A 27,635-nucleotide genomic window follows, 5' to 3' on the forward strand; every position below is an offset into this window, starting at 1 on the left:
TTTCTAAAGGAATCGGATGTGTTATATGTGCATAAGCTATAGACCAACTACCCCACTTCAGGAGGCTTAGACTGAAGAGATCATCAGACAGGCAAAAATTAGATACAAGAATGCTCAAAGGTTTTTAGTAAATGTTAAAAATATTATAAATTTCTAAAAACTCTATCATTGTGTGATTAAATGAGTTATGGTACAGTCCCATAACAGGAACACCATGCACCCAATATAGAAGGTGCTGATTGACAAGGAAAGATCTCGAAACGTTACAAACACCATGAACAGAATGATCGTGGACTCCACAGAATTATATGACCACTGATTTGTCAGCTGGGATCACTAGCCTTTTGAGAGCCAAATGAGATGGAGCAGCTGCCTCCCAGTCCTTCCACAAGTAGGATGAGGCCAATGAGGGTGGAGGGAGGCGGAGGGGGGCGGAGCAGGGCAGAGGGGAGCAGGTATGGAGTCGCTGGGCTTCAAGCTCCCGCGTCTGCCGAAGGGTACATGTGCTCGCCCTCTCCCGCAGACCTTGCTCCACAGCATACCCACTCTCTCGTCTTCTCTCTTCAAATGCCAAGAGCCAAGGCTGTCTGTGTCACAGATGATTACAGAAGAGGCAGGGACACAGAGCCCTAGTGACCGAAAGTGAAATATTTCCAGAAAGGTTATATTCTTAAAGGAACTTCAGCAGTCTGCTGCTAAGAATGTCATAGCAGCACAGCCGATCTCCAGATTCCAGTCCGCTCGTCTTCTAGAACCTTCCCTGCCCCTCCCTGCTGGCTACTCCCCAACCTCCAGAGGAACCTGTCAGCTTTGTCTTTGTAGAGAGGGCAGTCTAGCTGACTCCTTTTTGCTTGCCATTTCTTTCTAGGCCATGTTCTCCAAGCCTCACCATCCAGACCTAAAGGGGCCTTTTAAAGCTTTTCCTTTACATAGACAGACAGACAGATAGACAGACATATTTGTGAAGTAATGACACTAAGTCCCAAAAAAGTAGAATGGCATTCCCTAAGTAACTTCCAGACCAATCCTGCTTCTAGGAGACAGGAATGAGGTTATAATAGAGTTGACGTTTTTGGGATGAGTTTTAAATGACAGAAATGACATCGAACAGGGACTAACTGTAGAGAGTGACAAAGGCCCCCAAATCCTCAGCTGACAGTAAACATTTGCAAAGGAACTTAAAAGAGATATTCAAGTGATCACCTGAAGATATGGCTACGTTTCAACAGCGAAAACCAAATAAATAATACTGATGAAAGTGCTACCGATAAAACGTTCCTAACGTCACGTTAAGCAACAGCTATGTTATGTTTCTTGTACATGCTAAATTTTCCATCCCTGACACACAGCATTCTCAGTAGCACTGGAGAAATCTCTGAGGAAATCTTCGGGTAGCTCAAAGAATATTTCAAAGGACCGCTGGTTGCTCCCCAACCTGCCCAGTGGGATCCAGGGAATTGTGTTATTGTTACAAACCCGATTGTTGTCAAAGGCTCCCCTGCTTTGGGACATGTGGCCACTTTTTCTTTTTTTTTTAATGGAGTCTCTTTAACATTTGAAAATTATCAACTCCTTTCTTTACTTAATGATATCCCTTTTTTCCTTAAACTTTTCAAATTACATTTAAACTTTTAAATGTAATTTGAAAAGTCTTTTGAAATGGAAGAAAACAATATATTATTCGTTAAGTCATTCTAGACCAACACTGTTCAATACGGTATTTACTAGCCACATGTGGCTACTTAGCACTTGGAATACGGCCAAGATGAAACGAAATGTATGGTAAGTATAAGATACACACCAGATGTCAAAAACTTAGTACGAAGCAACAGAATATAAAATATCTCATCAATAATTTTTTTAATGTAGATTACACATTGACATGATAATATTTTGGATGTACTGGGCTAAATAAAACATTGCTAAAATTAATTTCACCTGTTTTACCTTTTTATTGTGGCTACTAGAAAATTTAAAATTGCATATGTGGCTCCCGTTTATGGTTTGCACTGTATTTTTATCAGAAAGCACTCTTCTACAGCATTACATCATACATTTTTTCTGCTGAGATGGCCACTGGCGTTTCATTTACTGTATTATTCTCTGGGGTTAAGAATACTGACTCTGGAGGCAAACCATTCTGAACCCTGGCTCTGCTATCTGCTCAATAACCAACTTTGGGCCAGTTACTTAACTTCTCTATGCCCCAGTTTTCTCATCTGTAAACAGTGATAATAGGGTTATAATGAGGATTAAATGAGATATATGTAAAGTGCTTAGTACAGAGGCTTGTGCATAAGTATTAAATGAATATCACGATTGTTAGTATTAGTATTACCATTACTGCTTTTCCTGAATCTGGAGATGCACTGAGTTAGGATTTAATGAGTGCATTTTACTTTTCCAGCACTCCTTGTATACATGTGAGAATCGTGTCAATGGTGATTTCATGAAAAAGACACTAAAACCATGAGAGAGAGATTACGCCGACTCCATAAGACAGACAGCACAGTGAACAAAAGTCATCCATTAGACTTAACTTTAAAGTTGACAAGACCATTTAACATACAAATCAAATGAGAATGAGGATGAACAGTTCTGTCTGTGATTAAATGTCCACTTCTCTCCAGATCTAACGACTGCCTTTTCTTGATTTTTCGAAACCTGACAGATGGTGGAAGTTCACTGGAGCAAGAGTCATCAGACACAGCTGATCAGCACTGTCACTGCTGAACACGGAAAAGTCTGCACAGTGTCACATTCCACCCCCATTAAGAACAATGTCTCCTTCAGGGTCAGCAGAACATTTGATTTTCAAGAAGAAATAACAATTGATGTCCTTATGAAATCCTTTCCAAAACTGTGATAAAGTACTCAATAGGAATAAAATCGCAAAGTAGATCTTATTGCATAAGAAGTCGGCTCTGGGTACCAACTTAAAACACCACGATTAGGAGCACAAATGTTTTATTAAAACATAAAGGGCAATTAAGAGTGAAAGCCAATTTACATGATCTGTAAAGTAATGTGCATGGAGCCAGATACAGAAATTTGAAAAAGTCCAATCCCAACTCATACGGACTAGAAACACACACTATTGTTCCCAGTGGGACATCAGAATTCACTTCCTGTGTCTCTTCTCTTTAAAAGGTGGGCATGGGCAGCCGGCCTGAGGTTATCCTCATGTCTACATTTCCCTGCTGTGACATTTCGGACATTCCTAATGCTATCTTTCTACACAAAATTTCACAGGAACGCATTTACTTCAGAAAGTCATGTGCACTTTGTTGCAGCTCAAATCTTTACAACAGTGTAATTAGGATCCTTCGAATTTTCCAAAATTAAAAACTGTAAGTATTTATTAAAAAAAAGAACAGTCCTTCTTCACCTATTGCTCTAGAAGAATGACATTTCTAAGCCGGCATTTAATGCAACAGCCCTTGAAAAGCCCCTAATGGGTCCTAATATATCCTTTTAATGTAGACACTGAGACCCAGATGTATAAAGTATGACATTACCTTATTATCCTCCAGATTGATCACTTCCAAGAAGTCGTGGTTCTCTAAGCCTTGGAAGCTAATGATCTGATTGTGGGACAGATCCAGGATCTGCAGGGCTTGTAGTTGGTCCAAACCTGTGATCTTCTCAATCTGGTTATGGCTCTAAAATTGATAAAATATTCTCAGTGTCTTAAAGGCCTCTAGTAGGAAAAAGTGTAATGATAAGTTTTCGTTCTGGAGACTGCCCCGAATCTCTTAAAATCAGTTAGCCATTCTTGTCCACCATCTCCCACCCCATTTTCATCATTCACTTTCCTGAACACATATACATGTTTTCACTCAACTTAAAGCAAGATAAATGTTCAAATCAGTAGGACAGACAAAAGCTAGGTAGGTTAAGCTTTTCACATTGCATAACCTAAAACCTAAGGTTTATCTTTAGAAATCAAATTTAATGCAGTTCTTTTGCCAGCATCGCGGTAAACCACTTGAATATTGTTAGTTTCAGAAACATTTCATATGAGGGCTATGGGAGCCTGACACATGCTCTAGTGCAGTTCTCTCCTCATGAATCTAGGTTGGACCTATGACTTGCTTCAATCAAAAGAATATGGCAAAAGTGTGCCAGTTCCAAGTCTAAGAATTACGAAGGCATGGCAGCTTTTCCTCTTGAGTCTTGGAGCCATGAGCTGAAGTGTGAGAACTCTACTACTCTATTGGAGATCATTTGTGGAGAGATCACATGCAGAAGGAGAGATCACGTGGAGAGGGGCTCTGAGACTAAAAAGAGAGGAAAAACTCAGCCATTCCAGCATCCCAGTTGAGCCTGGCCCCAGCCAATCTGTCCACTGAATGAGGCAAGACCAGCGGAATAATCACCCAGTTGAATCCAGCTCAGATTGCGGAACTGCTAGCTAATAAAATTTCTCTACGCCACTGCACTTGGGATGGCTTGCTATGCGACAATAGATAACCAGACAAAGTTCTTCCATAACTGACACATAGGAAAGTTTCAAGACTCAGTTTCAAGACTCAAAAGTCGTCCTCTTCTCCAACCCTATATACGCACAACAAACTGTGGTGATAACAGTAATTTCTGTTTTCTTGCACATTTTACAACATACTCATAGTTCCTTCGTTTCCCTAACCTTGAGGTATAAGAATATGCCACAGTTAAATTAAACTTCTAGATTAAATCGAGAATCATAATAAAGAGAAATTTGAGGTTTCAATTCACCTTATGCTCATCTTTCAGCTTTCAAAACTTTTAGTAAGCACTTAAAAACTAAAAAATTAAATTATGGCATTCTCTTCCATCCACAATATTTTTCCTGGTACATTTAACGGCAAGAACTCATTTTCATCCTATTTTTCATATGATTTCACCTCAATAATGAGCAAGAGTTGCATTCATTAATATAATTTATAGCTCTTTAAAATATATTAATAGAATGTTGATAATCTATAAAGTTGGGTGACAGTACATGGGGGCTCATTAAACCATTTTCTTTTTTTTATATGTTTGAAAAATTCCATAAGAAGAAGGAAAAAATACTCATAACCCAATTTGCCTAAGTTAGGTCAAATTTCCTAGTGTTCAAGGTTCAAAAAAGTTCTAGGAAGTGTAATAGAAAAGAAAAAAATGACACTAAACTTAACATAATATCCACATTAATTTAACTCATTGAAATAAGACCTCAATATCCAATTTAAAATGTGCCCACAAATCAAATTTATATACAATATTCTTCCCAAAGAACTTTGAAGTGTGTAGATGTAGAAGATAGCCCGTAATAATTCTTCACAGTGTCTCTGATGGCTTGCAAAGTGGTAGATGCATAAGAGTAGAGAGAGGCATAGAAAAGTTTAATTAGATACCCTACGGTCATAAAAGAAAGCAGAATAGAGAAATATTCAGAATCACAGAATTTCCGAGTTGAAAGCCATCTAGTCAAACCCTTTATCCAATTCAGAGAAACTGATACATCGCTCCTCTAAGTGGGCATCCATGATCAGTTCTTGCTTGCTTTGTCATGATTAGTAGGGTAAAGGTGGCCTTTAGAAAGAGGTCGTTTTCTTAAATACGCAAAATGAGAAATATTCTTCAGCTCCCAGTTTGGGAGGGAAATGGCAAATGCTTCTTACTAAGACAAAATACAATTTAAAATCTGAACTGCGTTGTTCTTACTTGCTATGGGAGGTGGTCGTCACACTAGTCCATAAATGAACCACATTTTCCCCTTACATTTATCATGAAAGGTGATGATAGACAATTAACTATTCACGTGACAGTGAATTGTTCTTTTTTCTATAAATCGTAAAAGGAATGATTTTCAGTAGTAAGGCAATTAGTCTTCTGATTCCACAAATTAAAAAAAATAAAACCATTAAAAACTGCTGACACAAATGTGTCACTTTATGTATTTTATTAACATAAGGAAGAGAAAACCTTATTCTCAGATTTTTAAGGAAAATGAATGATGGCATATTCTGTATTTTCTAGTTCATCTTGAGTAGTAGGGGTGGGGACTGAGAACAATCTCAATCTATTTGTAGAAAAAGAAATAAATCTCACGCTTTTTTCTAAAAGCTACTCGAGACACAAAGCTGTCAACGTGGATTACTTATTTAGTTATTGATACAAACTCTTAGGATGAAAGTGCTATGTGTTGTTTTTCTTAACAATGAGTTCGATTCTCGTTCCCTTAAGCGCACCCCCACATCCCTTTCCAGACACCACGCCCCACTGCAGGTTAACGGGAGGCCGACACAGAAGAGACACGCAAGGAAAAGGAGAGGGTCTAACGAGCTGAGGATGGAGCAGTGCGTGCCGCCGAGACGCCTTCGAATCGTCATGATTGCAAAATGTGACTTTCTTTGGTAATTTTTCAATCTGCAATCCAACTTATCAAACTCATTTTCATTTATGCTTTGCTAAACGTGCCTTAGTGGGCAGAAAGCATGACCCCGCAGGGAAATTAGTGAACCTTCCCACGCCTCGCTGCCATCCTTGGTGCTGGGAACCAGCGCTTCACCCCCGCCTGACTCATTGTGAGGGGTGAGGGGTCTTAGAAAAGCACTTTGAACTCCGAGCTGCGGGGAGAAAATGAACATATAGCTAACCTTCAGCTATTTGTGGCTAAATAAGACAGGAATAGTCTACTGAATGTCGAAATTCTGCAGACAACCCAAGATGTCATTTCAAACAACAGTTCGACACTCTCCTGTGGGATGGGTCACATAGAAAATTAATACACTACCATCTCATGGTTTAAAATCCTCTCTGCCCACTTTGTGACAGATATAATAAAGAACAGCAAAGCCACCCGAAGTTAAGAAGTAGGAGGGGAAGAGCAATTAGGGGGATCATTTTATAAACTATATAAATGTCTAACCAATGTACTGTATACTTGAAACTAATAATAATAATAAAAAAAATTAAGTAGGAGGGAGGAGGAAAGGAAGAAGAAAGATTCTTGGATAATCTACAAACTATATTATCAGCCCCCAAAATTAGTGAGCTCTGTTGTTATTTCAGAAATACTGTGTATTTGGGACTATTATGATCCTGCTGATTTTTTGGTAAATTATCTGTATTTTCTTTGAGTCATAGTCACAAAACACATCACATAGCTTAAGACGAGTGCTCTCTATGGGAAAAAATAAACAAGTTTAAACTCTCTGATTGGAACTGTTCATTTTTTCTTAGCACTAATTCTGGTTTGCCAGAATTGGAGACTGGTATATATTAATATAAAAGGACTGGCAAAATTCAATGCCCAGAGAACATCTTATGGTTAATTTGAAAGCCAAAGTGTTAACAGCAATAAATACCACGCTTAAATGCTCTTTCATCAATAAGACACTATAAAATCTATTTTTAAATAATTGTTAAAAGCATACCTTTCTTTCTCAGTGTAAAAAGTCAATTTTTTAAAAGTTGAATTTGGATACCAAATTAGAAAATCGCTTCACTTTGGCATGAAATACTGATCCCTCCCCCTCTCCCTCCCCGGTCCCTTCTCCCTCTCCCCTCTCTCTTTCACGCACGCACACACACACATGCACGCACGCACGCACACACACACACACACACACACACCCTGGATATGAAAAGGAGAAAATGAAACTGAAGACAATAACATTTCATTAAGGAATTCTTTTTACAAAATGAAAAATTCCTAAGTAATTATAATTCGTATGTTTACAAACAGATTAACTCTTCTAAAGAGTAACATTTTTTGTTAGACTCACCAGGCAGAGGATTTTGATCGGTAACACGCCTAAGCCATTAATCGCTGTGATCTTGTTTTTGGCCAGACTGAGGTGAGTCAGGCTGCTGCATAGCTCTAAGCCGCTGATTTCTTCTATCTGATTGTCTATGTACCATGACTACGTTTAAGGAAAATGTCATTAGAAACATTTTGAAGAAAAGAGGGAATCGGTGTTCAATCAGACAATAGCACAAACAGAGCAGAATTAATTATATGCCCACTATAGGATGAACACTAAATCTTGAAATATAGAAGTTAATATTAGCACCACTTGAAATTAAACATTTTAAAGGCGTGGCTCCGCTGCATCTGCATTCGTTCATACGTGACTCATTTAATCGGTGAGGAAAGGAACTTCAGAGCCGTCTTGCCGCCCCTCCCTGTGGCAGCGAGCTCTCCCTTGGTTCCTCAGTCTCCACGAGGAACCCTCGTGCTTTCCCTCAGGCAGGGCCTCGGAATACAGGGCTGCGCTGGACAGGCAACGGGCAGCAAGCTCTACCATCCTCAAAAGCGGGGGAACAGCCTGAGAAATGGCATAGAGCAAATGGCGGTAAAGAAAAACCAATACCCTGACGTGGAGAGGAACAGCCTTTTCTTTCTCTCTACATTGGCTTCTCTTCTCACTTTAAAATAAACGAGGCCTATGCTCTACCTTAATTTCCTCATCCATTGATTAAGTTTCTATTCATCGCTCAAATTTTAACTTCTGTGTTCCATCCTCGCAGCTGCTTTAAAAGATCTCTTTAATTATTCCCTTCCTTTTCATTTACTCCTCTGCAACTTACTTCAGCATTAGCACCAATGGATACCCCTAAAATCCTGTCCCCAAGTCACATTACACACTGCAGTCAGGTTAATATTTTCAAAATACTGATTGGATATCATGCTTCAACTGAAAAAAATCTCACAGGACGAATTCCAAATTCCTCACTTTGGCATTTCAGGCCCTTCACTTTAAGTAACACCTATTTATCCAGTTCCATCCCCATTATAATCCAATGAGACATCTCTAATTCTGCCCCCTTTGTATTATCTTCTGAATAGTTCTAGAATATACCAGAACTTTCTTACCTGGCCGTGATACCTTTTATTTTTCATGCTGCTTTTCTATTCCTTTCTAAACCCTTCACATTCTTCATGACTTCGATTTCAAATTCCACTTTTTTCTTTTCTTTTGTAACATTTACATTAAACCAACATCTTATTTCTTTTTGACAGGTAATCTTATTGTCTTTTTTTTTATCATGTAAGTAAGTACAAATGATACATTGGAAGAACATATTCCCAACATATTTAGTTGACAAAGGACTGCTATCTAGAATATATAAAGTATGACCATAAACTGATAGGAAAAAAAGTCAACCCGATAAAAAATGGAGAAAGAAAATGTGCAGGATGTTCCCAGGAAATGCCCAGAAGAGCAAATCCAAGTGGCTAATAAACTCGTGAAAAGGCACTCTGCTTCACCTGTGGTCAGAGACCATAAGACAAGATGTCATTCTTCACCCACAAGCTGAGCAAACATTTAAAGGCTCTAAAGAACAGATACTTCCACACTACTGGGTAGGAGGGTTCGTTATGAGATAGCCACTTGGGAGGCATTTTCGCAGTGTCTACCATAATTATAAATATGTCACAGCAATGCCGCTTCTTTGTATCCACTCTAGACAAACCATTTCCTCCTCACAGCCTTTTCTGGTTAGTTTTATACCCCTCAGCTATCTCCTTCCATGAATCATAGGATCAGCGTTTTTAGAAAGGAAAGAATCATAAGCATCACAAAACCATATATTTTGCCTCATAATTACTTGCAATTACCCTAACTCTGCTACTTACTAGCGATGTGACTTAACTACTCTCTGCTCAGATGTTTCATTTGTAAAGCGAAGGTAATATCAGGTTGCCAGGAAGGCCAAAAGTAAGATCATGAGAAAGCATTAGGAAACGGGCATGAGTGAGTTGCAGGAGGCATAAGGCACCTACAGTTCTAAGGCATTGCTGTCACTAGTAAATTACAAGCAAGCGAGGCCAAGGAATCACATCCTCTACCACCTGGCCAACAGCACAAAATGGAAACTTCGAGACCAGGATTGATTCTGAAAAGACCCAGGCCACAGAAAGAGGTAAATTAGGAAACTAGAAACAAGGATGAGAAGATATTGCCAAATGAATCAGAAATTCCTAGATTTTCTTCATTGGTTTCATTTGGACTCAGTCATTGGGCAGAAGCACAGTTCTGCTTGTCATCATACTCATTTTCAAATCTACTTTCACAAAGCTTTCTGCCAGAACAGCTCTACAAATAGACATTTACGCTCAAAAACACCATGCTCCTTTCTGCCTCCATTTTCTTTGGGCTATATAAATAATCACTCTGTAACTAAACAAACAAACAAACAAACAAACCCCCCAAAACAAACAAAAAAACCCAGCCCAAATTTCTGCAGATACCGATTGTAACAAAGGATGTGATATGTAAGAAACAGGATATTAAACTCTCACACAGCCATAGAGGAAATAAAATATTCTCTGAGTAGGCAATCTCTGGCAAGGAAAACTTCAGATGGCCATCTGTCTCAATTTAGCAGAGGGAGCAATAGTCTTTAAGTCCCATTTCAGGAGCGTGACGGTCCTGGTTGCTCTGCTCCAAACGAACTGAAGATACTCTGAATTATGACAAAAAGTGTAATGGATGTTTGTGGGTAGCTGAGCCAGGAAGTCTTCCCACGAGAAGCAGGCAAGGATCAGAAAACCAGAAAACAAGAATCCTGAAACTATAAAGAGATAATGAGAATTGAAAAGGAAAGCTTGTTTATTTGTGTATACAGCAATTTTCCAAGACGTTAGAGGCTAACCACAGTTCCCTTGGTACATCCAGTTGAGCAGCTCTGACTATGGCAAGTCATGTTTTACGAAACTAGTATTGCAAGGGACGAGAGGAGGAGGAACACAGAGGCATCACTGCAATCACAGCCGCAGCTTCTGCAGCTCCCACTCCCGAGACTCACCGCACCGGGCTAAGGGTCAGGAACCGACCAGGCATCTCTGCTGAGAAACACGTTCGCTTCAAAAAAGTGTCTCCTATGTCCCAACTCCTCAGTCCCCTTTAAATGCCCAGGAGTGCCAGGCACTATAAATTGGTCAGGTTCTTGAGTAAAGAGTCCTTTTAATGGTGGCACTGCAGCTTTTCCCCGATGACTTCCACAGTCAGATCCTATGTGACAGCCAGCAATGGCAACGGTCAATATGCAGGACGGGTCCCTAGAGCTCTGAATTCGTAGCTTGCTTTCAGGAATACCTTTATCTCCCCAAGCTCCTGTTTTCCTTATTTTAAGAACCTTCATGAAATGTCACTTGCCCTTTCTCCTGACATTACTCTTTCATGGTATTTCTTAGGGAAGGAATATAATCTATTACGATGAATTAGTTTACCGGGTTAATCCTCTTCTGTATATTTTAATTTTAAAAGGTCACTATCAGGAGAGACTCAAAGAACCCAAAATAAACATAGTGCATTCCAGCTCTAAAGCTTTCTATTCTGCGAATAAACCTTTTTCCAGTGGAATTTTAGATCCTCATGAAGACTGACTGGAACCCGGTGGCACATAACTTTACAGCTAGGGAAAAGCCCAACGATATATTTTTACATTTTGGCAATGCTGTCAGTAGGGTACGGTGCTTGACATGAATTATTCACTAGTTCAGAATTCGCTCTTATTCATTTGTCTACGATCATAAAATATGGTTCAGGTGTATGGAAAACAGTTACTGAGAAATAAGTAGGAAATCCATCACCGTTTTCTTAGTGGCGAGAACCCCAATGATGGTTTTAATCAAAACCAATCCTCAAAGATCTATATCACCTCTCCAGTGAAAAATGTTCTTCACTATAGGAGTGAAACTCTCTAAGAAATGCAGCCTGCAAACACTTTAAATGGCGATGTGATAAAAGTAGTAATTACTCAATGAATTGCAACATGGGAAAAACGATGGGATCTAGAAGGTTGTCTCAGTTCAACCATTTACCAAATAATCCTGGACAAGTCACTGAATCTCCCTGGGTCTCGAGCTCCTCTTCCATAAAATAACGGTTAGCACTAGATGATCTCTAAAGTCCTGTCCGGATTTAAAAAGTCTGTGAATCACTTTTTATAATTCCGTGAGTCTATAATCATAAAATAAATCCCAGTGAACAACTAGTTAGCATTTATAGGCAGAAATAAACTGCATTCTTTCTCAAGAATAAATACATTTATATACCCTTGGCAAAGTTTATCATCTTGCAATTTAGGATGATTATTAATTAATCACCAGTTATCCACATATGGAAGGACAAAATAGCATAATAAACTACAAAGCTGATTTATTTAATTCACTCTGAAGCATTAATATAATGCCCTGCTTTTATTTAACTTTGTTTTAAAGAAAAAGACACTTTTTTTTTTCCCTCAAGTAGAAAAGTCACATAAGCCCACTAAGGAAAGCCTGAACAAATATAAAAAGTTTAAAAAAGATAACAGTCAAATTTTTGAAGTATTCAACAAAGGACAAATGGGTGACACCAGATAAGGCAAGCATGCCAGAGGGCTGAGTAGCTTAGAGCTGAGGATCTCAAAGCACGGTCCTCACTCCAGCAACATCAGCATTAACTGGGAACTCGTGAGAAATGCAGCATCTCCGGTACCACCCCAGACCCACGTCCTCGCATGCTCTGAGGACAGGGCCAGCCACAGGTGTCTAATAAGTCCTCCGGGGGATTCTGACATAGCCACAGTTTGGTAAATAATTGTTTCCGCAGAAGTTAATTTCTAATTTTCAGGCTTTTAAATGTTTTAATGGACACAGGTAAATCATTTGCCCACACATGGCCTGCTGTTTACTTTTAAAAATGTAATGAAGAGTCTTGACGCTGCCACCATCGCCACCACCCCCAACCCAAGGAGAACATTAACTTATATCTATCTCTGCACATCTCTCCTGTGGCATCATGGTGTCGCCCTCTCAGAGATAACCACCATGCTGAATTGTCTATTTCCTCTTCCCTTTCCCCATCGGTTTTATACCTAAGTGATATTACTTTAGTAAGATCCCTCCTGACTACTGCATGGAAATATATGCACTCATTTTCACTACTGTATGATATGCTATTGTGTGAGTGTACCATAATTTATGCTTTCTCTATCATTGAGCATTTGGGCAGTTTCAATTTTTTTGCAGCAATTTAAGCAATGCTGCTATGAGCATTCTTAACTCTTATACAAGCCTCCAGGTGCACGTATGCTAAACTTTCCATATGTAGGGATGAAAATGCTAGGACATAGGGAATTTAGACGTTTAACTTTACAAGATAGGATAAAACTGTTTGCCAAAGCGGTTGAACTAATTTCATACCCATAAGCAAGATAAAAAGAGATCCTCTTGATCTATATGTTCCAACCCTTGGTATTTTTAGATTTCTTAAATTTTGTCCACTAATTGCTCATTTTCACAGACAAGTTCTAAAGGGTATATATAGCCTATGTTCTAAGCTCTCCATCATATTTGAGTAAAAGTTTTTTTCCTACTGTATGTCTTCAAGAAAATGTACCTTCTACCTGAAAGTAATATAAAACAACACTGAATGTCAACTGTAATTAAAAAAGAAAAAGAAAACAAGAAAATGTACCCTCCGTTCTCCCCACATCTCAGCCTTATTACAAGCGTAGTGTGTGCTGGCTGCTGTCCCATCCCTGGAACGAGGTACCCGCCCTGCCTCGAAAATCCTCAGGTGGGTGGAAAGATACTTACTGAGAACTAGAAGGCACGGCTGGCTCCCTTATCACCCAGAGAACACTAGTCCCTGGTGTAAAGAGACTCAAGCTCATTAAACTCACAGATCCCCGATTAACCCCTTCGGCTCCAGAAGCTGGGGCATGCCTACTTCAGAGTAGGTGCCGTTTGCATGGGAGCCTGAGTCATGCAATGCATCTGTTCCTGAAGTTGGTTGCAAATCATTATTATTTTTTAATGAAAGTATAGTTTAAATACACTAGAGAACCTTAGTGTGAATTCTTTTGTAAAATAAAAAATCACTAATTTTCTTTATGAGTACATCTGGATTTTCAGACACTGAATTTATATAAAATAGAATGCAAGCTTAGGTAAATCTGAAGCAGGTAGTCAGTTAAAACAGAACTTGTCTGGTTCTAGAATTAAAAATAAGCCTACATTTATCAGAATGACTATCTTACTTAGCTTTTCAGGTGTCAGCTTTGACTTGCAGTCTTTTTCCTTGGTAAATAAAAACATCTTCCCTCATTTTGTGACTATCAATTCTTAATCATTTAAATGAGTAACCCATCTCTGATAAACTGCTTATCTGGTACCATTCCATGTCATCTGGTACGTACTTATTAATGGGTCTACTAACCAGAATTTCCCCTTTACCCATTCAAAGGATACTGTCCAGAATTAGTTTAGTGAGAGACTGGTATGCTGACAAATCACACATTTCAGAAATTTGGTTGCAGGAAAAATCCACCTTCTGAGGAGAAAAAGAGAACAATATGTCATACTTTATTTTTCATTCATCTTAACCACGATAATTAAACGCACACGAAGAATGTGTTTCTGGGTATAGAGTTAGAATTCGTTATTGAAAACAGGCTAAAGGTAAAATATTTCCCCATAATGCATCATTTTCTAACCGGGATGCTGTCTGTCCACTTTGAGAGCTCCTGCGATGGAGACCCCTTCTTCATGGCCAGAGCAGACATCCATCCCCACGACCTGAACACCCAATTCCGGCAGCTGCTCTCTCCGTTTCAGCATTTATTTTAAACTTTCTTGATCTTCTTCGGGATTTACCTCAATTTCGCCCTCACTTACCACTATTTCTTCAAGATTCTCTAATGCCCATTAAGCTGTCTTCACTTAGTTTACATGCATATCTTGTTTCTCTTTGCCTTTCTATTTCTATGTCGATATATTCTCCCATGTCGCCCCCTAAACGCCAGAAAAATCTTTCTTACTCATTCCTCAGGCTATACCTCTTCAACTTAACACCCGTTTTCGGCATGAACTATTTTAGAAAAACATTTTCAGCAACATCAGTTGTTCGTAGTCAAAAATATGAGACTAAAGAAATACAACATTAAATAATTTCATTTAATTATTCACCTACTGGCAAAGACTAAATAGTGATTTTTTTTAAAAAAGCAACGAAAATCTCAACTTTTTAGAAACACTGCATTGAGAATGTGCTGGGCACATTATAGTCATTTTTCTGCAAAACAGTCAAGCAATTCTATAATAAGCACTATTCTTATCTTCTTGTACCCTTTTAAACAGGGATTCCATCCCCCAAATGCATTAACATTATTTTAGCAGTGCATTAAATACTAAATACTTTAAACACTAAAAACTTTAAATACTGAATTCTAAAAAGAAGAAAAATTAAAAACGACTCAAGTGGTAAGAGGAGAAAATAGGTTAAGGAGATTACAATACAGCAACAAGACTACGTACGAAGTCAGTGAAAGGGACCATGGGAATAGAAATGTGCAAACGTGTTAAGTAAAAAAAAAAACTCAGGGCACAAAACTTTATGCAAATACAAACTGCAACTTGTAAAATGCATATTATGACTGAAAATAAGAAGTCAGTTGTCATGAATGCAAATGGCGTTTCGTGTTCCCTTTTTTCTTCTACATAGTGATGATAGACTAGAAATAAACATAACTATCTGAGCTCCCTTGTACTTGGCACTTTTTCATCAACGCCTTTCATTCTTCTGCCGTAGCCCGTATCTCCTCGTGCTGTCTGTCCAACTACGCCCCGTTTCAGGGCTATGTGCCAGTACTGTGTCCTCCAGGCACCTACGACTCTAGGTGTGTCGAGAGACCTTAAAAGGGTTATGACGTTGCTCTGACTCCCACTGGGAGCTGCACTGGACACCAGAACTGGGTGGAAGATCCCATCAAATCAAACGAACCTTCTTCGCCAAGAGCGAAAGCATTCTAGGAAATGCCAAAACGAGTGGAATTCCAAGCTCCTGCTCCTCAGGACAAGTAAGCTGGCTCTGGCTTGTGGCACGAGCTTTACAGACAATAAAAAGGAAGCAGAGCTTCCCCAGAGGGTGGGACGTTGTATACAAGCCTGGTTCACTGGGAAGGTATGGGCTTTGGGTCTCAGCCATCAGGTTCAATCCCAGCCCTGGACCTCCCAGTAAAGATTAGGTACCCAACCTTCCCGTACTTCAGCGTCCTCATCTGTAAACTGAGACAATTCCAGTGGCCTCACGGCTTTGTTGGGAGGATTAAATAAGACACTCCACTGGAAACACCAGGTGGCCTCAGTTGTTCCCCGCCCCTCGTCCCGCCTCCAGGCTCACACGGGTTTCTCCCAGCCCCTCACTGGGTGGTCTGATATATAGGAGCAGTTCTCTAAATCATTGGTATAGCTGCTCTTAATTCCCCAGGAAACTTAAAGATGGGTTATCTGCCGTATGATGGATATGAATCCATCCACATGTCGGTATGCATTTGTCCAAACCCCTAGTATGTGCAACACCAAGAGAAACGCTAACGTAAACTACGACTTTGGGTGACGATGATGTGTCCATGTGGGTTCATCAGCTGTAACAAACACGCCGCTCCGGTGAGGGATGCTGATGGGGGGCGGGGGGCTGTGCCTGAGTGAGGGCAGGAGGAACGTGGGGAATCTATGCCTTCTTCTCAATTTTGCTGTGAACCTAAAACTCCTCTTAAAAAAAATATGGGGTATCTGATATGTTTTTATTCATTCGTGGCATCTTTTTACGAGAGGGTGAGGAATGGGTATGAATGGAAGGCACTCCAAGGAAGTTTTTCCCAGGGAAGAGGTCAGCTGTTGCCCGGACTGATTCCCCTGGGGCTGGGGCAGAGCAGAATGCGAAAGCAAAGCGGGGAGAATGAAAACAGCCCCGCAAGTGCAATTCCTGACAACCTGGAGACCGTGCGGCCCCACGCGGGGTCAAAGCAGGCACCTCGTCCGGCTTCTTTGGACAAAGGAATGTCACCCTAGCAATAACTATAATTTCAAAGAGGGGGGAAAAAAAAAAAAACCCCACTGTTGATAACAAAAAGGAGTGATGTGAAGCTACGGAAGAATTACGAAGGGCGCCGCACTGGCCGGGTCCACGCCGCCCGATCGCAAAGCCACATCTGCGCGGACACCGGCAGGATACTTTGGATCTAAGTTAATTTGGTTTGTAAATGAAATAAAACTAGTAGCTAATAAAAGGCAATAGTTGATGTCCATTCCTAAAAAAAAGAAACTTTTAAAATACATATTTGAGTCCAGCAGGAGAACACTAACCCCAAAGTCTGTGGCACTGTTTCATTTCCCAAATGTGTCAGCACATCAGAGCTGCTCTGATGTTCTTTACAAAATTCCAAAGCCCCATCATTACTTTGGACCACTTGAATCGGAATCTCTGGCAGTGAGATCCAGGCATCAGTGGTTTTTAAAACTCCCCAGGTGACTGCAGCATGCAGAAAAGTTTGGGAACGACTACTCCCTGACCTCTCTGCCTAACTGTGGTCCATGAATGTTGTTCGAAATAACAGTCCCAGGCCTGACCCCAGACCTCCTGAGTTCGTGTCATTTCCACAAGAACCCCAGGTGCTCTGTGGGCACACTGAAGCACAAGACACAGCGCTCTACAGCAGAGCAAGCTGCTCCCCCAAACCTGGTTCAGAGTTTAATTCTGCTATAATAAAAACATGCAAATAATAATTAGTATTTAAATGAGGGAGAGAGAACAGAAAGGACTTAGTTCTTTGGCTTGAACACTAGGTTTTAGCAAAGCTTCGTAAAAAGATTAACTATTGACAGACCATCTCCATTTTCTCTCTTTTTATTTCATTTCAGACACTTACACTATTTAAACCTACATCTTATTCTCTCTGAATTTTCTATTTTAGTGCCGTTTTGTTTACTAATGTACTTTGCAAACAAGTTAACATACATAATCGATGTATTGATCTACCTTGAGATTTTTGGGTGGCGTGAAATTGAAGAATGTAGTCAGTTTATTTTGAGAAGCATTAAGTTCCAGAAGATAAGGCATATAACTCACACAAGACAAATCTGTGGGAGGAAATAAATACAGAATAAGGTAAGCCGATAAAATAAAAATTAGACAAAGTCATAAAAAACAGCTACATTATATCAGAACATTTAAAAATTATGCTGGATGCAAGCACATCTTCATTATTCCAGATGAGTGAAGTGAATAGTGTGTGAAACACACACACACACACACACACACACACACACACACACACACACACACAGTGTGGAAAACTCTCCATGAGCCAATAATTGAACATTCTTCCCCAGGGCCTCCTTACTCCTTCCATCCCCTTTCCGGGAAAGCCAAAGGACAAATAACGGGGCCTGGGGCCTGGGGCCTCCGGGGTGTCCCAGCTCACTTTCCCACAAGGTGTTAACTGTCAAATGCTTCAAACATTATCAGCCTTGGAGGAAAAGACGACAAACTAGCTTCAGATAATCCTCTTGATAATTAGCTCCTAAATAACTGAACTGGGTCTTTTCAGAAAGCCCACAATTAGAGAACTTTCTTTGTTATAAATTTAATTTAACTTTGTTTTAGTTGGACTTAATCCTAAATCTCGTTAATTATTTGAAGCGATTTAAATTATTGCTATCATTTTACTTCGACTCTGGATTGGCTCAAATGTCTGCCTGAGTTTTACATTTTATCCCAAGCAAATATTCTGAATCTTGAATACTAATTAAGGACTATAGTGCTAACACTCACTCCTAATGAAATTATACATAAAACATAAAATTAGCAAAGCATTATACTGTCCTTGGCCAACACTTCACAGCAGGAGCATTTCAGGACAGGAGGATGAATGGGAAATAGACTCGGGGAATCACTGATGAGGATTTGCTACTCTGTCTGTACCAAGAATTTGTTCCCCCATCCGAAAACGGTAATGATAACAACATCTTCTCCTCTCAGTCCGGCTCACACAACTAGCCGTTACAGTCACTGAAACCAGAAGGTCTTCACCAGTTTCTACTTCTCTTCCCTGGTCTAAACCGCAACCTTCTCGGGCCTGTCTTTTTTAATGAAATTGTTCTAGAAAGGACAATACATTGAAACATCAACGCTTTGGTGGGTATTAAAGAGCGAATAGAAGAGGGCTGACTATGAGGGGAAACTTAAGGAGAAACTGTCATTGCTTTACAAGTTTTGCCTATTTGTCCATTTCGAGCTCAGCCCCGTGTCTGTCAATAGTGGTCCCAACTCTTAATCTCCATTGCCCCTGTGCCCCCTTGGAGCTGATCTTACATGGAGATAAAGAGATGGCAAGTACATTTCGTAGCTTGTAGATGGACAATGCTCAAATCACTAACAGAAAAAACCCATGGTCTGTGTTGCCGGGCTTCCAACACAGGCAGGCCCTTTAATTCCCTAATTGGTGTAGTGACCTCTGTGCCCACCAGATGGCAGGAGCACCTCACATCTACATGCCCGGTTCCCAAACTCTGTCCTGGACCAGCTGCATCACCTTCAACCAGGAACTAACCAGAAATTCAAATTCTCAGTTCTCACCCCAGATCTGCTGAATGGGAAACTCTGAAGGAGGGGCGTAGTCATCTATGTTTTACCAGACTGCCCCCCGCCACCCCCGCAACCCCTTCCTAACACACACACACCCAGGTGATTCTGATGCAAGTTGAGATCTGGTCTACATCAGATCAATAAAACTGTCTTCACCAAAAGAAAAATATACTGTATCTTATACACAGTAGGTTCTCAAATATTTGATGAGTTAATAAAATGAGCCACAAAAGATTAAAGAAGACTGATGTGAAGAAGAAAGCTTCATTTGCAACTGTGGACTCCTTGCTCAAGTGACAAGTATGAAGCCACATCTCTTTCCTCTTCACTAGCACTAGCATTGTTGAAGCCTCCCACCATTCTGCAATTCCTTATCCAGTAAATGAAACCAACTTTGGAGGTGTGGGGAGAGCTCCTTCTGGTAACACTAAAAACGTCTTTACGATAATATGACATCTGGGATTGGCTTTCAAATAATCCTGGGAATGGGGGCAGAGAGGTAGAGATGAAGCAAGATAGGCAATGGGCTGATAATTATTGAACCTGAATATTCATAACAGTAGTTTCTATACTTGTACACACGTTTGTAATTTTCCATAATAAAGACTTATAAAACTAAAAAATAAAGTCTTTCAAAACAATAGCATTTTAAGAATTAAAATATACGAGAATATTTCTGAGCCACTGAAATGAAAGTGGATTTTAATTACTGCAGTCATATGAGAGGGATAAAAAAAATAAGCCAGAGAAGACGGTATCAGCAACATTTAATTGTCATAAAAAAGACAGACTAAAGAAGGGAGTGAAAGATTTGATCGTCAGCGAAGAAAGCAGGGCAGAAATAAGAATTTGCTCCCTTTCCTAGAAGTCTAAAGAAAAGAAACTATATACTTTAACTTCAAATAAGATCAGAAAATTAGAAACAAAGATCAAGCTTTGAAGAAAATGAAACTAATTTCATTAAATGTGAGCAAGGTGTCACAGCAAATAGATTATAAAGACCTATGAATAGCAAAGTTAGGTTTAAAGAATCCACTAAATATACAGCAACAGTAAAAGTAAAGAAAAAAATTAATTTGTGAGTCACTGATGCTCGAATAAGAACACAAGTAGCTGGCCAGGATTAAAATGTTGATGCAATGCAAAATAAAGAGTCCATTAAAGGGAAAAAATGAAAACGAATTCATCTACACTGAATAAACTAATAAAGGGAAAGCAAAGGGAATCATCAAATATTCAAGAAGTATTAAAGAAGTAATGACCCATCTCTTAACAGGAAAAAAGCAAACATTCCATCTGATATTCTTTGGTATCACTGAGTGCCTCTGAACCACAGCATAATGTTGTGCGTTTGCTGACCTTGACTTTTCCTATAGTCATCAGTCATTGGTGCCTTTTCTACATGGAGGTGGAGGATCGAGATGTAAATTGTCCACAACAGCACTTATATCAAGTTTTGTGGTATTAAACTACATTACATACTGCAAAGCTTAAATTTTGAAATGATTCGGTGCTCTATCAATTTACTAGAATGACAGTTACATACCTTCAATTTTATTTGATGAAAGATCCAACTTCTGTAAGTGAACATATCCATTGAGAATGCTAATGTCAGTTAAATCACAACCCTGAGAAAATAAAAGGTGAAAGACTTTAATGTTGCTTTAACAGGTTAGTAGTACTCAGCCTTCTCACACCATCTGGAAATAACAGGTGACAAAAGAAATCCCGACTTTCTTTCAAAAATAGAGATGTGAGAGGACAAAATCTGAAGCCCACTAATAGGATCTCAAAACAGACTACATGCCCCATTTAAAAAATGCAGTCCTCTGAATAATAGCTTAGAAAATTAGTGTTGTTAGCAAGAACAAATACTACTAAAAAGGCAAATGAAAGCAGTGTCATGAAGACCTTCAGAACAGAGTTTTATATTTTTAAAAAATGTGTAATAGTAATAAACCCAAAGCCTTTGCCAGGTAGAAGAAAAAAAAAGGTGACTGCTTAGGATTTAAATGAGACGTTAAAGAGCGTTCACATCTAATCGGATCATCAGCACCACCACTGCCTACACTTCCCCAGGGTTTATTTTCAAATCTCTCCCACGACAATCTTATCTGATCAAACAGATAAGAAATGAGAAATATGAGGTACAGAGAGGTATGTCCATTACCTAAGATCACAGAGCAAATTAGGGACAGGGAAGCAGAACCAAGTCTCTTGAATCCTTGTCCAAGATTCTTTCCATGACATTTTGCTTCAAATGAACTTCAAGTGGGGCTGGAGGGGAATCTGGTCCCTCGGAACAAAGACTCCTATCCCTGCTTTACTTTGTGACGTCAGAGTTGGAAAAAGCTAACCGGTGACATGCCATTATAATAAGCAGGTTCTCAAATAGAATAATGATAGGAGTGTTTAATGAAGGCCATTAAAACAGTAATAAATACTATGAAAACCCACTATGTACAAGGCATTGTGATTGGCATGATGAAAAATACAATAGTGAAGAACTGTATCGTGCCTTTAAGAAACTTAAGACTTCAGTACGAGAGAAGATACGTACTGAAGTTTATACAAGTAATTAGAGAAAGTAAAAAACAAACAAAAGAACTCGTATAACATAACTAACACATAAGGGGGGAAAAAAATCACTAAACCAGGCAACACTAAGAAAGTGTATTCAGTAAGACAGGTTATGAAGGCAAAGTAATTCCACGTGTAATAGCTCAGATGTAAGGAGGTCAGTGGCAAAGTAAGTTAAGCTTCAGTCCATCCAGCTGAAACAAGATTTAAAGAATTGCTCTTTTTTTTTTTTTTTGGTAGATCAATTTAAGCCATAGCGCTATGTACCTAAGTAGACTATCGATTGAAAGGGACTTGCGTGGAGATGTACTGGCTGTGGAATTATCCACCAGTCCAATGCCTAACACAGTGAGATTCACACAGGGTGCTCCCTGTGTTATACTTCAGGGCCGGCTGAGCCATTTACAAAATGTTACGAAGTGAAAATAGTAAAAGGTTAGGGCTTTAATGTGCTGTCCTCAAAGGACATGCCATGCAGCATGGGTGAAAAGAGCTTAACAGTTCCCCAATAGTTTCCTAGTTCAAATCCAAGACAGAACAGCCTTGCTATGATTTTATACACTTGGGCCAAGCAAAAGTTTAGTGTGCTTTTTTCCGCCTAAATATCTGCATTTACTCTGTGGATCTCCAAGGAATATTTCATGCTTTACAATGTAAGGAAGCAAAAGGAGTTAAATTGTTTTTCAAGGACTATAGAAAACAAAATGGGAAAGAAGCTGAAGTACTCTGAGTATCCGGTTCTTACAAGCCTCTCATGATAAAAGTGGAGCCAAAATTCTGTGCTACACTATGAATAACAATACTTTTTTCCCCATTAATTATAGGTATCTTTTCGAAAGTGAGAGAAAGCTCAAAGCTACTTATTTCTTGACATACTGGGGTCGGGGGCAGGAGGGGAGTCAATACCAAAATCCTTTGTTCCCTTGGATTCAGATATAAATTTTAGTCCTGTCACTAATCAGAGAGAAAATCTTAGTCTTTGATTGGTTTTACGAAATCAAATTCGACCTTCTGGAAAGAGGCATTGATTACTATAATATAGACTACTCAAGATGAAAGAAACAGACTGTGAAGGGAATGAAAACAAAGGAATCTGAGGAGCTCATTATTGGGTTGGCCAGGGCTCTTTGATGTCTAACATTTACATAAATAACTCTCATCGCCAGACTCCCTCAAATACAAGACTGAAATCTGGAGCCACCACAAAAGCTACGAGTACCAGAGAAAACGGTTATGGTCCAACTGGTGTCAAGACGGAGCCAGCCAAAGGCGATGTCATCACACTCACCGATAAAGTCAGATTGAGGTAGACCTGTTCAGTCCCAGAACCTGAGCGCCCCAGATGGTAGAGCGCCTCAGCCACGGCCTCCTCTCGCAGCACCCCATCGAATTCCTCCTGCAAAAAAATATCAGAGAGATGGACAAAGAGGAGACGACCATTACAAAACAAACGATCGACCTCGTCACGTCTAGCACTTATTTCGTATAGTACGTACCCAGGAGCTGAGTGCTCCTTCTCTCATCTGGTTCTCCACCTAGCCTCTACATGAATGCTGACTGCTACCGTTACAAAACAAACGATCGACCGCGTCACGTCCAGCACTTACTTCGTATAGTACGTACCCAGGAGCTGAGCGCTCCAAAACTTACCAGCCCCAAGGAAAATTGTGTTCAAGACGCAAACATATTACGTATGATTGAAGATAAAGCCACCGAAGCAGTGTTTCTATTGCTACTAAATTTTCAGGTGGTCACCTGTATTAGGTGTTCAAAGTGGAACGAACCCACGAACACAGCAGCAAGCTCATCAATATTAGTGCTGATCATTACGCTGACTGAGTGTGTCGCCTTTCTAGGCACTGTGCTGCGTTCTCAGTGGATCAACTCATTTAATCTTCTCACAACCTTAGGTAGGTACTCTTAACTCTATTTTACAGATGAAGAAACTAAGGCTTATGGAGCTTAACTTGCTGGAAACCACACAGCCAGTAGGCAATAGAGCCAGAATACAAACCCAAATCTTTCCAACCCCAGAGCAATTTTAACCACTACACTTGATTGCTTGTCCACAGCCCATAGGATAGTTACATCAAACCGAGGCAATAACTTCTGCAAATCTGGTATTCTTGCTGGAGAAAACAGGTCCTCAGTTTGTTTTCTATTAGCTAATTTTGCTGGATTTACATAATTGGTAACATTTATTAAAAGGGTAATAATCATTTCTGTAAGGAGATAGGCCCTTGGTCTATAGCTACGCAGGGACCAGTGGTGGCCCAACACGCCCTTTCCGCAGTGATGACAGAGAGAAGAGATGACAGGTGGCTCAGCGCTGGGCTTGTGCTGCCTTTGACTCCATAATAACCAACACATTCAAACCAACAATAGCATGAGGACACAAAGTGCAGTGATAACAGTCAACCTGTACACCTAACCATGACTAGCGTGTGGGCTGCGACAGCAAGACGCCTTTTCCAGGTCTTCTATATTAATTCAGGAACTACAAACGCTGCTCAGGCTGCTGGTACCAAGAACATAAGTACGTAGGCTTATGCTACCGTAAAGATTTTCTTTCTCCCCAAATTTCCACTGGCCCAGGGAAGCAAATATCACACACAGACTTTGGAGCTGGGCAGGCTTGGTTTGAACCCAAGATCCGCCATCTTGGATATATGACTTTGGGCAGATAAAGTTTTCTCTGAGTTTACAGTCTTCATCTATGAATAAGAAATATTATTATCTTCTCTTAATGTTTGGGGAGAATGGGGAAAAAAGTGTATATAAAGTTAACAGTGTCTAGAATATAGCAAGTGTCCCCAATAAATGACAGTCGTTACTATTAATTGATGAAGTTGGAAATTCTGCATCTTAACGTTTCATTCATCCGTACCCATCAACTTGTTCACAAAATAGGAGAAAGATATTTACTTTTCTAAATAAAGTTCCAACTTCTTATATAAGGCCTAGGAAGGAACAGAGGTGCGGATGCTACCTTCCCTCCAAAACCTTCCACCGAAATCTCTGACATTTGCCTGAGCCGCCCCCTCCATTTCCTGGATATGAGATGATATTGCACCCCTCGTAGTAGGTGGATGTGTTTTTCATCGTGGCCATTGACACAGAGACCAGCCACACTGTCAGCATTTTCCCAGACCCCAACGCAAGACTCTCCCCGAAACCCCCCCAAGCATCCTTTCAGGTCCCTGCCATCTGTCAGTGTCAGGCCTTTCCCTTCTGTCTTTGGTCATTTTCAGACCTTTTAAGCCCTATCTTCATCTTAGGTGGCTTCGGAATCCCCGAGGATGGCCATTCATCACAGCTACTACCCCAAGCACATGCACACGTTTCTTTTCTTTCTCAACCCTACGTACCATAGAACTGATCTCCACTCAACCTCTGCCGCTCACGCCCACGGCCATGCTCTGGACCTGGTCATCATGCCAAACTGCTCCAGCCTAGGCACCCGGGAGCCTGGCATTCCGTGACCCCCCTGATCCCACACTGCCTGTGCTTTAGCCTTTCCGGTGCTTACTGGACTCGTGTTCTGACCACAAGAGAATCTCCGGTCCGTTCGTCCTTCCCTTTCTCAGAGTCTGTCTCCTCCTGACCTTACTTCTTTCCCTCCCGGGTATCCCATGAGTAAGTTCAGTGTCTCTCTACCTCAAGTCTCTGATTCCATGTCCCCTGACTGCAACTACCACATATGCACCCAAACGTGAATCAAGTTCACAGCCAAGTACTGTGCTGTGGCAGAGATTGTGTCACGTTCATCATTCATTTGGAATGAAAATCTTTATGGCAGGCGAAGCGCAAGCCAGACAAGTACATACGCAATTTCGGGAATCTGATAAATATTACAAGAGAGGTAGGCAGGGTGCTTTGACTATAAGCAAGGAACCCGTTTTATGTCAGTTCTAGTGGGCAAAAAAGGGCCAACAAGGGTGCTGAAGGCAGGGAAAACATGTGCAAAATCCCAAAGGCAAAGGCGAGCGTGGCCCATTGGGAGAAAGACAGAGTTCAAAATAACTGAAGCGCAAGTGGGAAGGGAGGAATTCAGGGCCCGGTACAGGCGTGCAAGCACCCACCACGGATGGATGATTAATGACCCTCCTTTTCCCCCTGAGCTGCTGAGTGGGCTGGGACTGGCCCCCACAGACATGCATCCTGGTGCCACTCGAAAGCCGTCTGTTAGCTGGACTTCAGGGCCATAACAGCCTCCCATTCTTCATCAGCTGCCTTTCAACTCCCCACCGTGGCTGGTCAGCTCTTCGTCGCTCTCCTCAAGCTGTCCAGTGCCTCTGTTCCCTCGTCCTAACTCTCAGCAGATGCCCTTCTCTTTTCCTCCCCGCCCCCTTTTTTCCACTCATTAGTTTCAAGTATACAGTACATTGGTTAGACGTTTATACAGTTTATAAAACGATCCCCCTAATTGCTCCTTCTCTCATGCGGTTCTCCACCTAGCCTCTACATGAATGCTGACTGCATTCCCTGCGCTGTGCTCCCCATCCCCATGACCGTTCGTCAACTACTCATTTGTACCTCTTTAAAAATACGGAACGCTTCACGAATTTGCGTGTCATCTTTGTGCGGGGGCCACGGTAATCTTCTCTGCGTCGTTCCAATGTTAGTATACGTGCTGCCGCAGCGAGCCCCTTTCTCTCTTACTTTTGAGGCAAAGCAGTAACGACCAGACGCTAACCACTCTGCGCCTGTCCTGACGCGTCTCGCTTGGGTCTGGGAGGAAGCCTGCTCCCCCACGTGCAGGCTCCCACTCCCACTCCCTCTGTTTCCTCGGGAGCCATCAATTTTGCGTTCTTTTGCCTGTGATTTTGACCAGTCACTCTCCATTGTCATCCTCCCACCTGTCACTCCTCCAGCTACACAGTATGTGGGTCTCTTCGGTCCTGCATGTTCCTCGAGCGATAGCTATCATCATCTCCCTTAGCAACCAAGCTCTGCCACAGTTGCCTTTTAATCCTTCAGCTCCCTGTCTTCACCTCCTGTTCACTCAACTCACTGTAGTAGGCTTCTGCCTTTGTCATGTCACAAAACCGTAAGGGCCAAGGTCTCCAGTGACCCTCCGGCAAAGCTAAGGAGCGCTTGCTAGGCTTCTTCCCACTTAACATTTTGGCAGCAAAACCATGCCCACGTTCTCAAGCTCTTTCTTGCCTTGGCTTCCCTATCTTACGCTCCTTTCTCCTACTTCTCTGACCAGTCCTTTCCAGTTTCCTTCCCCGAATCCCCCCACATGCTTGCCACTTACATAGGGTTCCACTCTCGGCCTTCCTCCTCTCTCTCTTTCCTTTCTGGCGGATTGCACAGACTCCAATGCTGATGATTCTCAGGTCTCCTACTCTGAGCCCCCTCCCCTGATTTCCAGAGTCCTATGATTCATACGTTCGACTCCTTAAGGTACAGCTCCTCCTGTCCCTTTTCTTATTAGAGTTAATGGCCTTGATGTCCCCCCAACCAGGTGATAAACCCAGCAGTCATCCCAGACTTCTGATATTCAATTAGTAACTGTCTATCTCAAATATTTTAAATGTTTTCATCTTCAGTGTCCTTTCTACTTCTACTGCCTTAATTCAGATTCTTGTCTCTCTCACATAGATATTGATAGAGTCTCACTGATCTCCCTGCCTCTAATCTAATCCCCACTCAGCCACG

General features: G+C 40.8%; 1 protein-coding gene and 1 non-coding gene across 5 annotated transcripts in view; both read right to left on the reverse strand.

Annotated features, from left to right (window-relative positions):
* LRGUK (leucine rich repeats and guanylate kinase domain containing) overlaps positions 1-27,635 on the reverse strand; it is a 99,476-nt gene that overhangs the window by 68,692 nt on the left and 3,149 nt on the right. For all 4 annotated transcript variants that reach the window (XM_006910654.3, XM_025045953.1, XM_025045952.1 and 1 more), the window contains exons 2-7: positions 23,260-23,367; positions 20,938-21,019; positions 17,784-17,884; positions 14,216-14,297; positions 7,755-7,879; positions 3,519-3,662 (exon numbers count right to left, since the gene is read on the reverse strand). In XM_006910654.3, coding sequence (XP_006910716.1) covers positions 3,519-3,662; positions 7,755-7,879; positions 14,216-14,297; positions 17,784-17,884; positions 20,938-21,019; positions 23,260-23,367 — 642 coding nt within the window. The remainder of the gene's footprint in view (positions 1-3,518; positions 3,663-7,754; positions 7,880-14,215; positions 14,298-17,783; positions 17,885-20,937; positions 21,020-23,259; positions 23,368-27,635) is intronic.
* On the reverse strand, positions 26,514-26,620 carry LOC112478839. Its single transcript, XR_003045969.1, has one exon. It is a non-coding gene; the product is annotated as a U6 spliceosomal RNA (small nuclear RNA).

Source organism: Pteropus alecto, unplaced genomic scaffold (assembly GCF_000325575.1).
Source record: "Pteropus alecto unplaced genomic scaffold, ASM32557v1 scaffold22, whole genome shotgun sequence".
Taxonomy (NCBI): domain Eukaryota; kingdom Metazoa; phylum Chordata; class Mammalia; order Chiroptera; family Pteropodidae; genus Pteropus; species Pteropus alecto.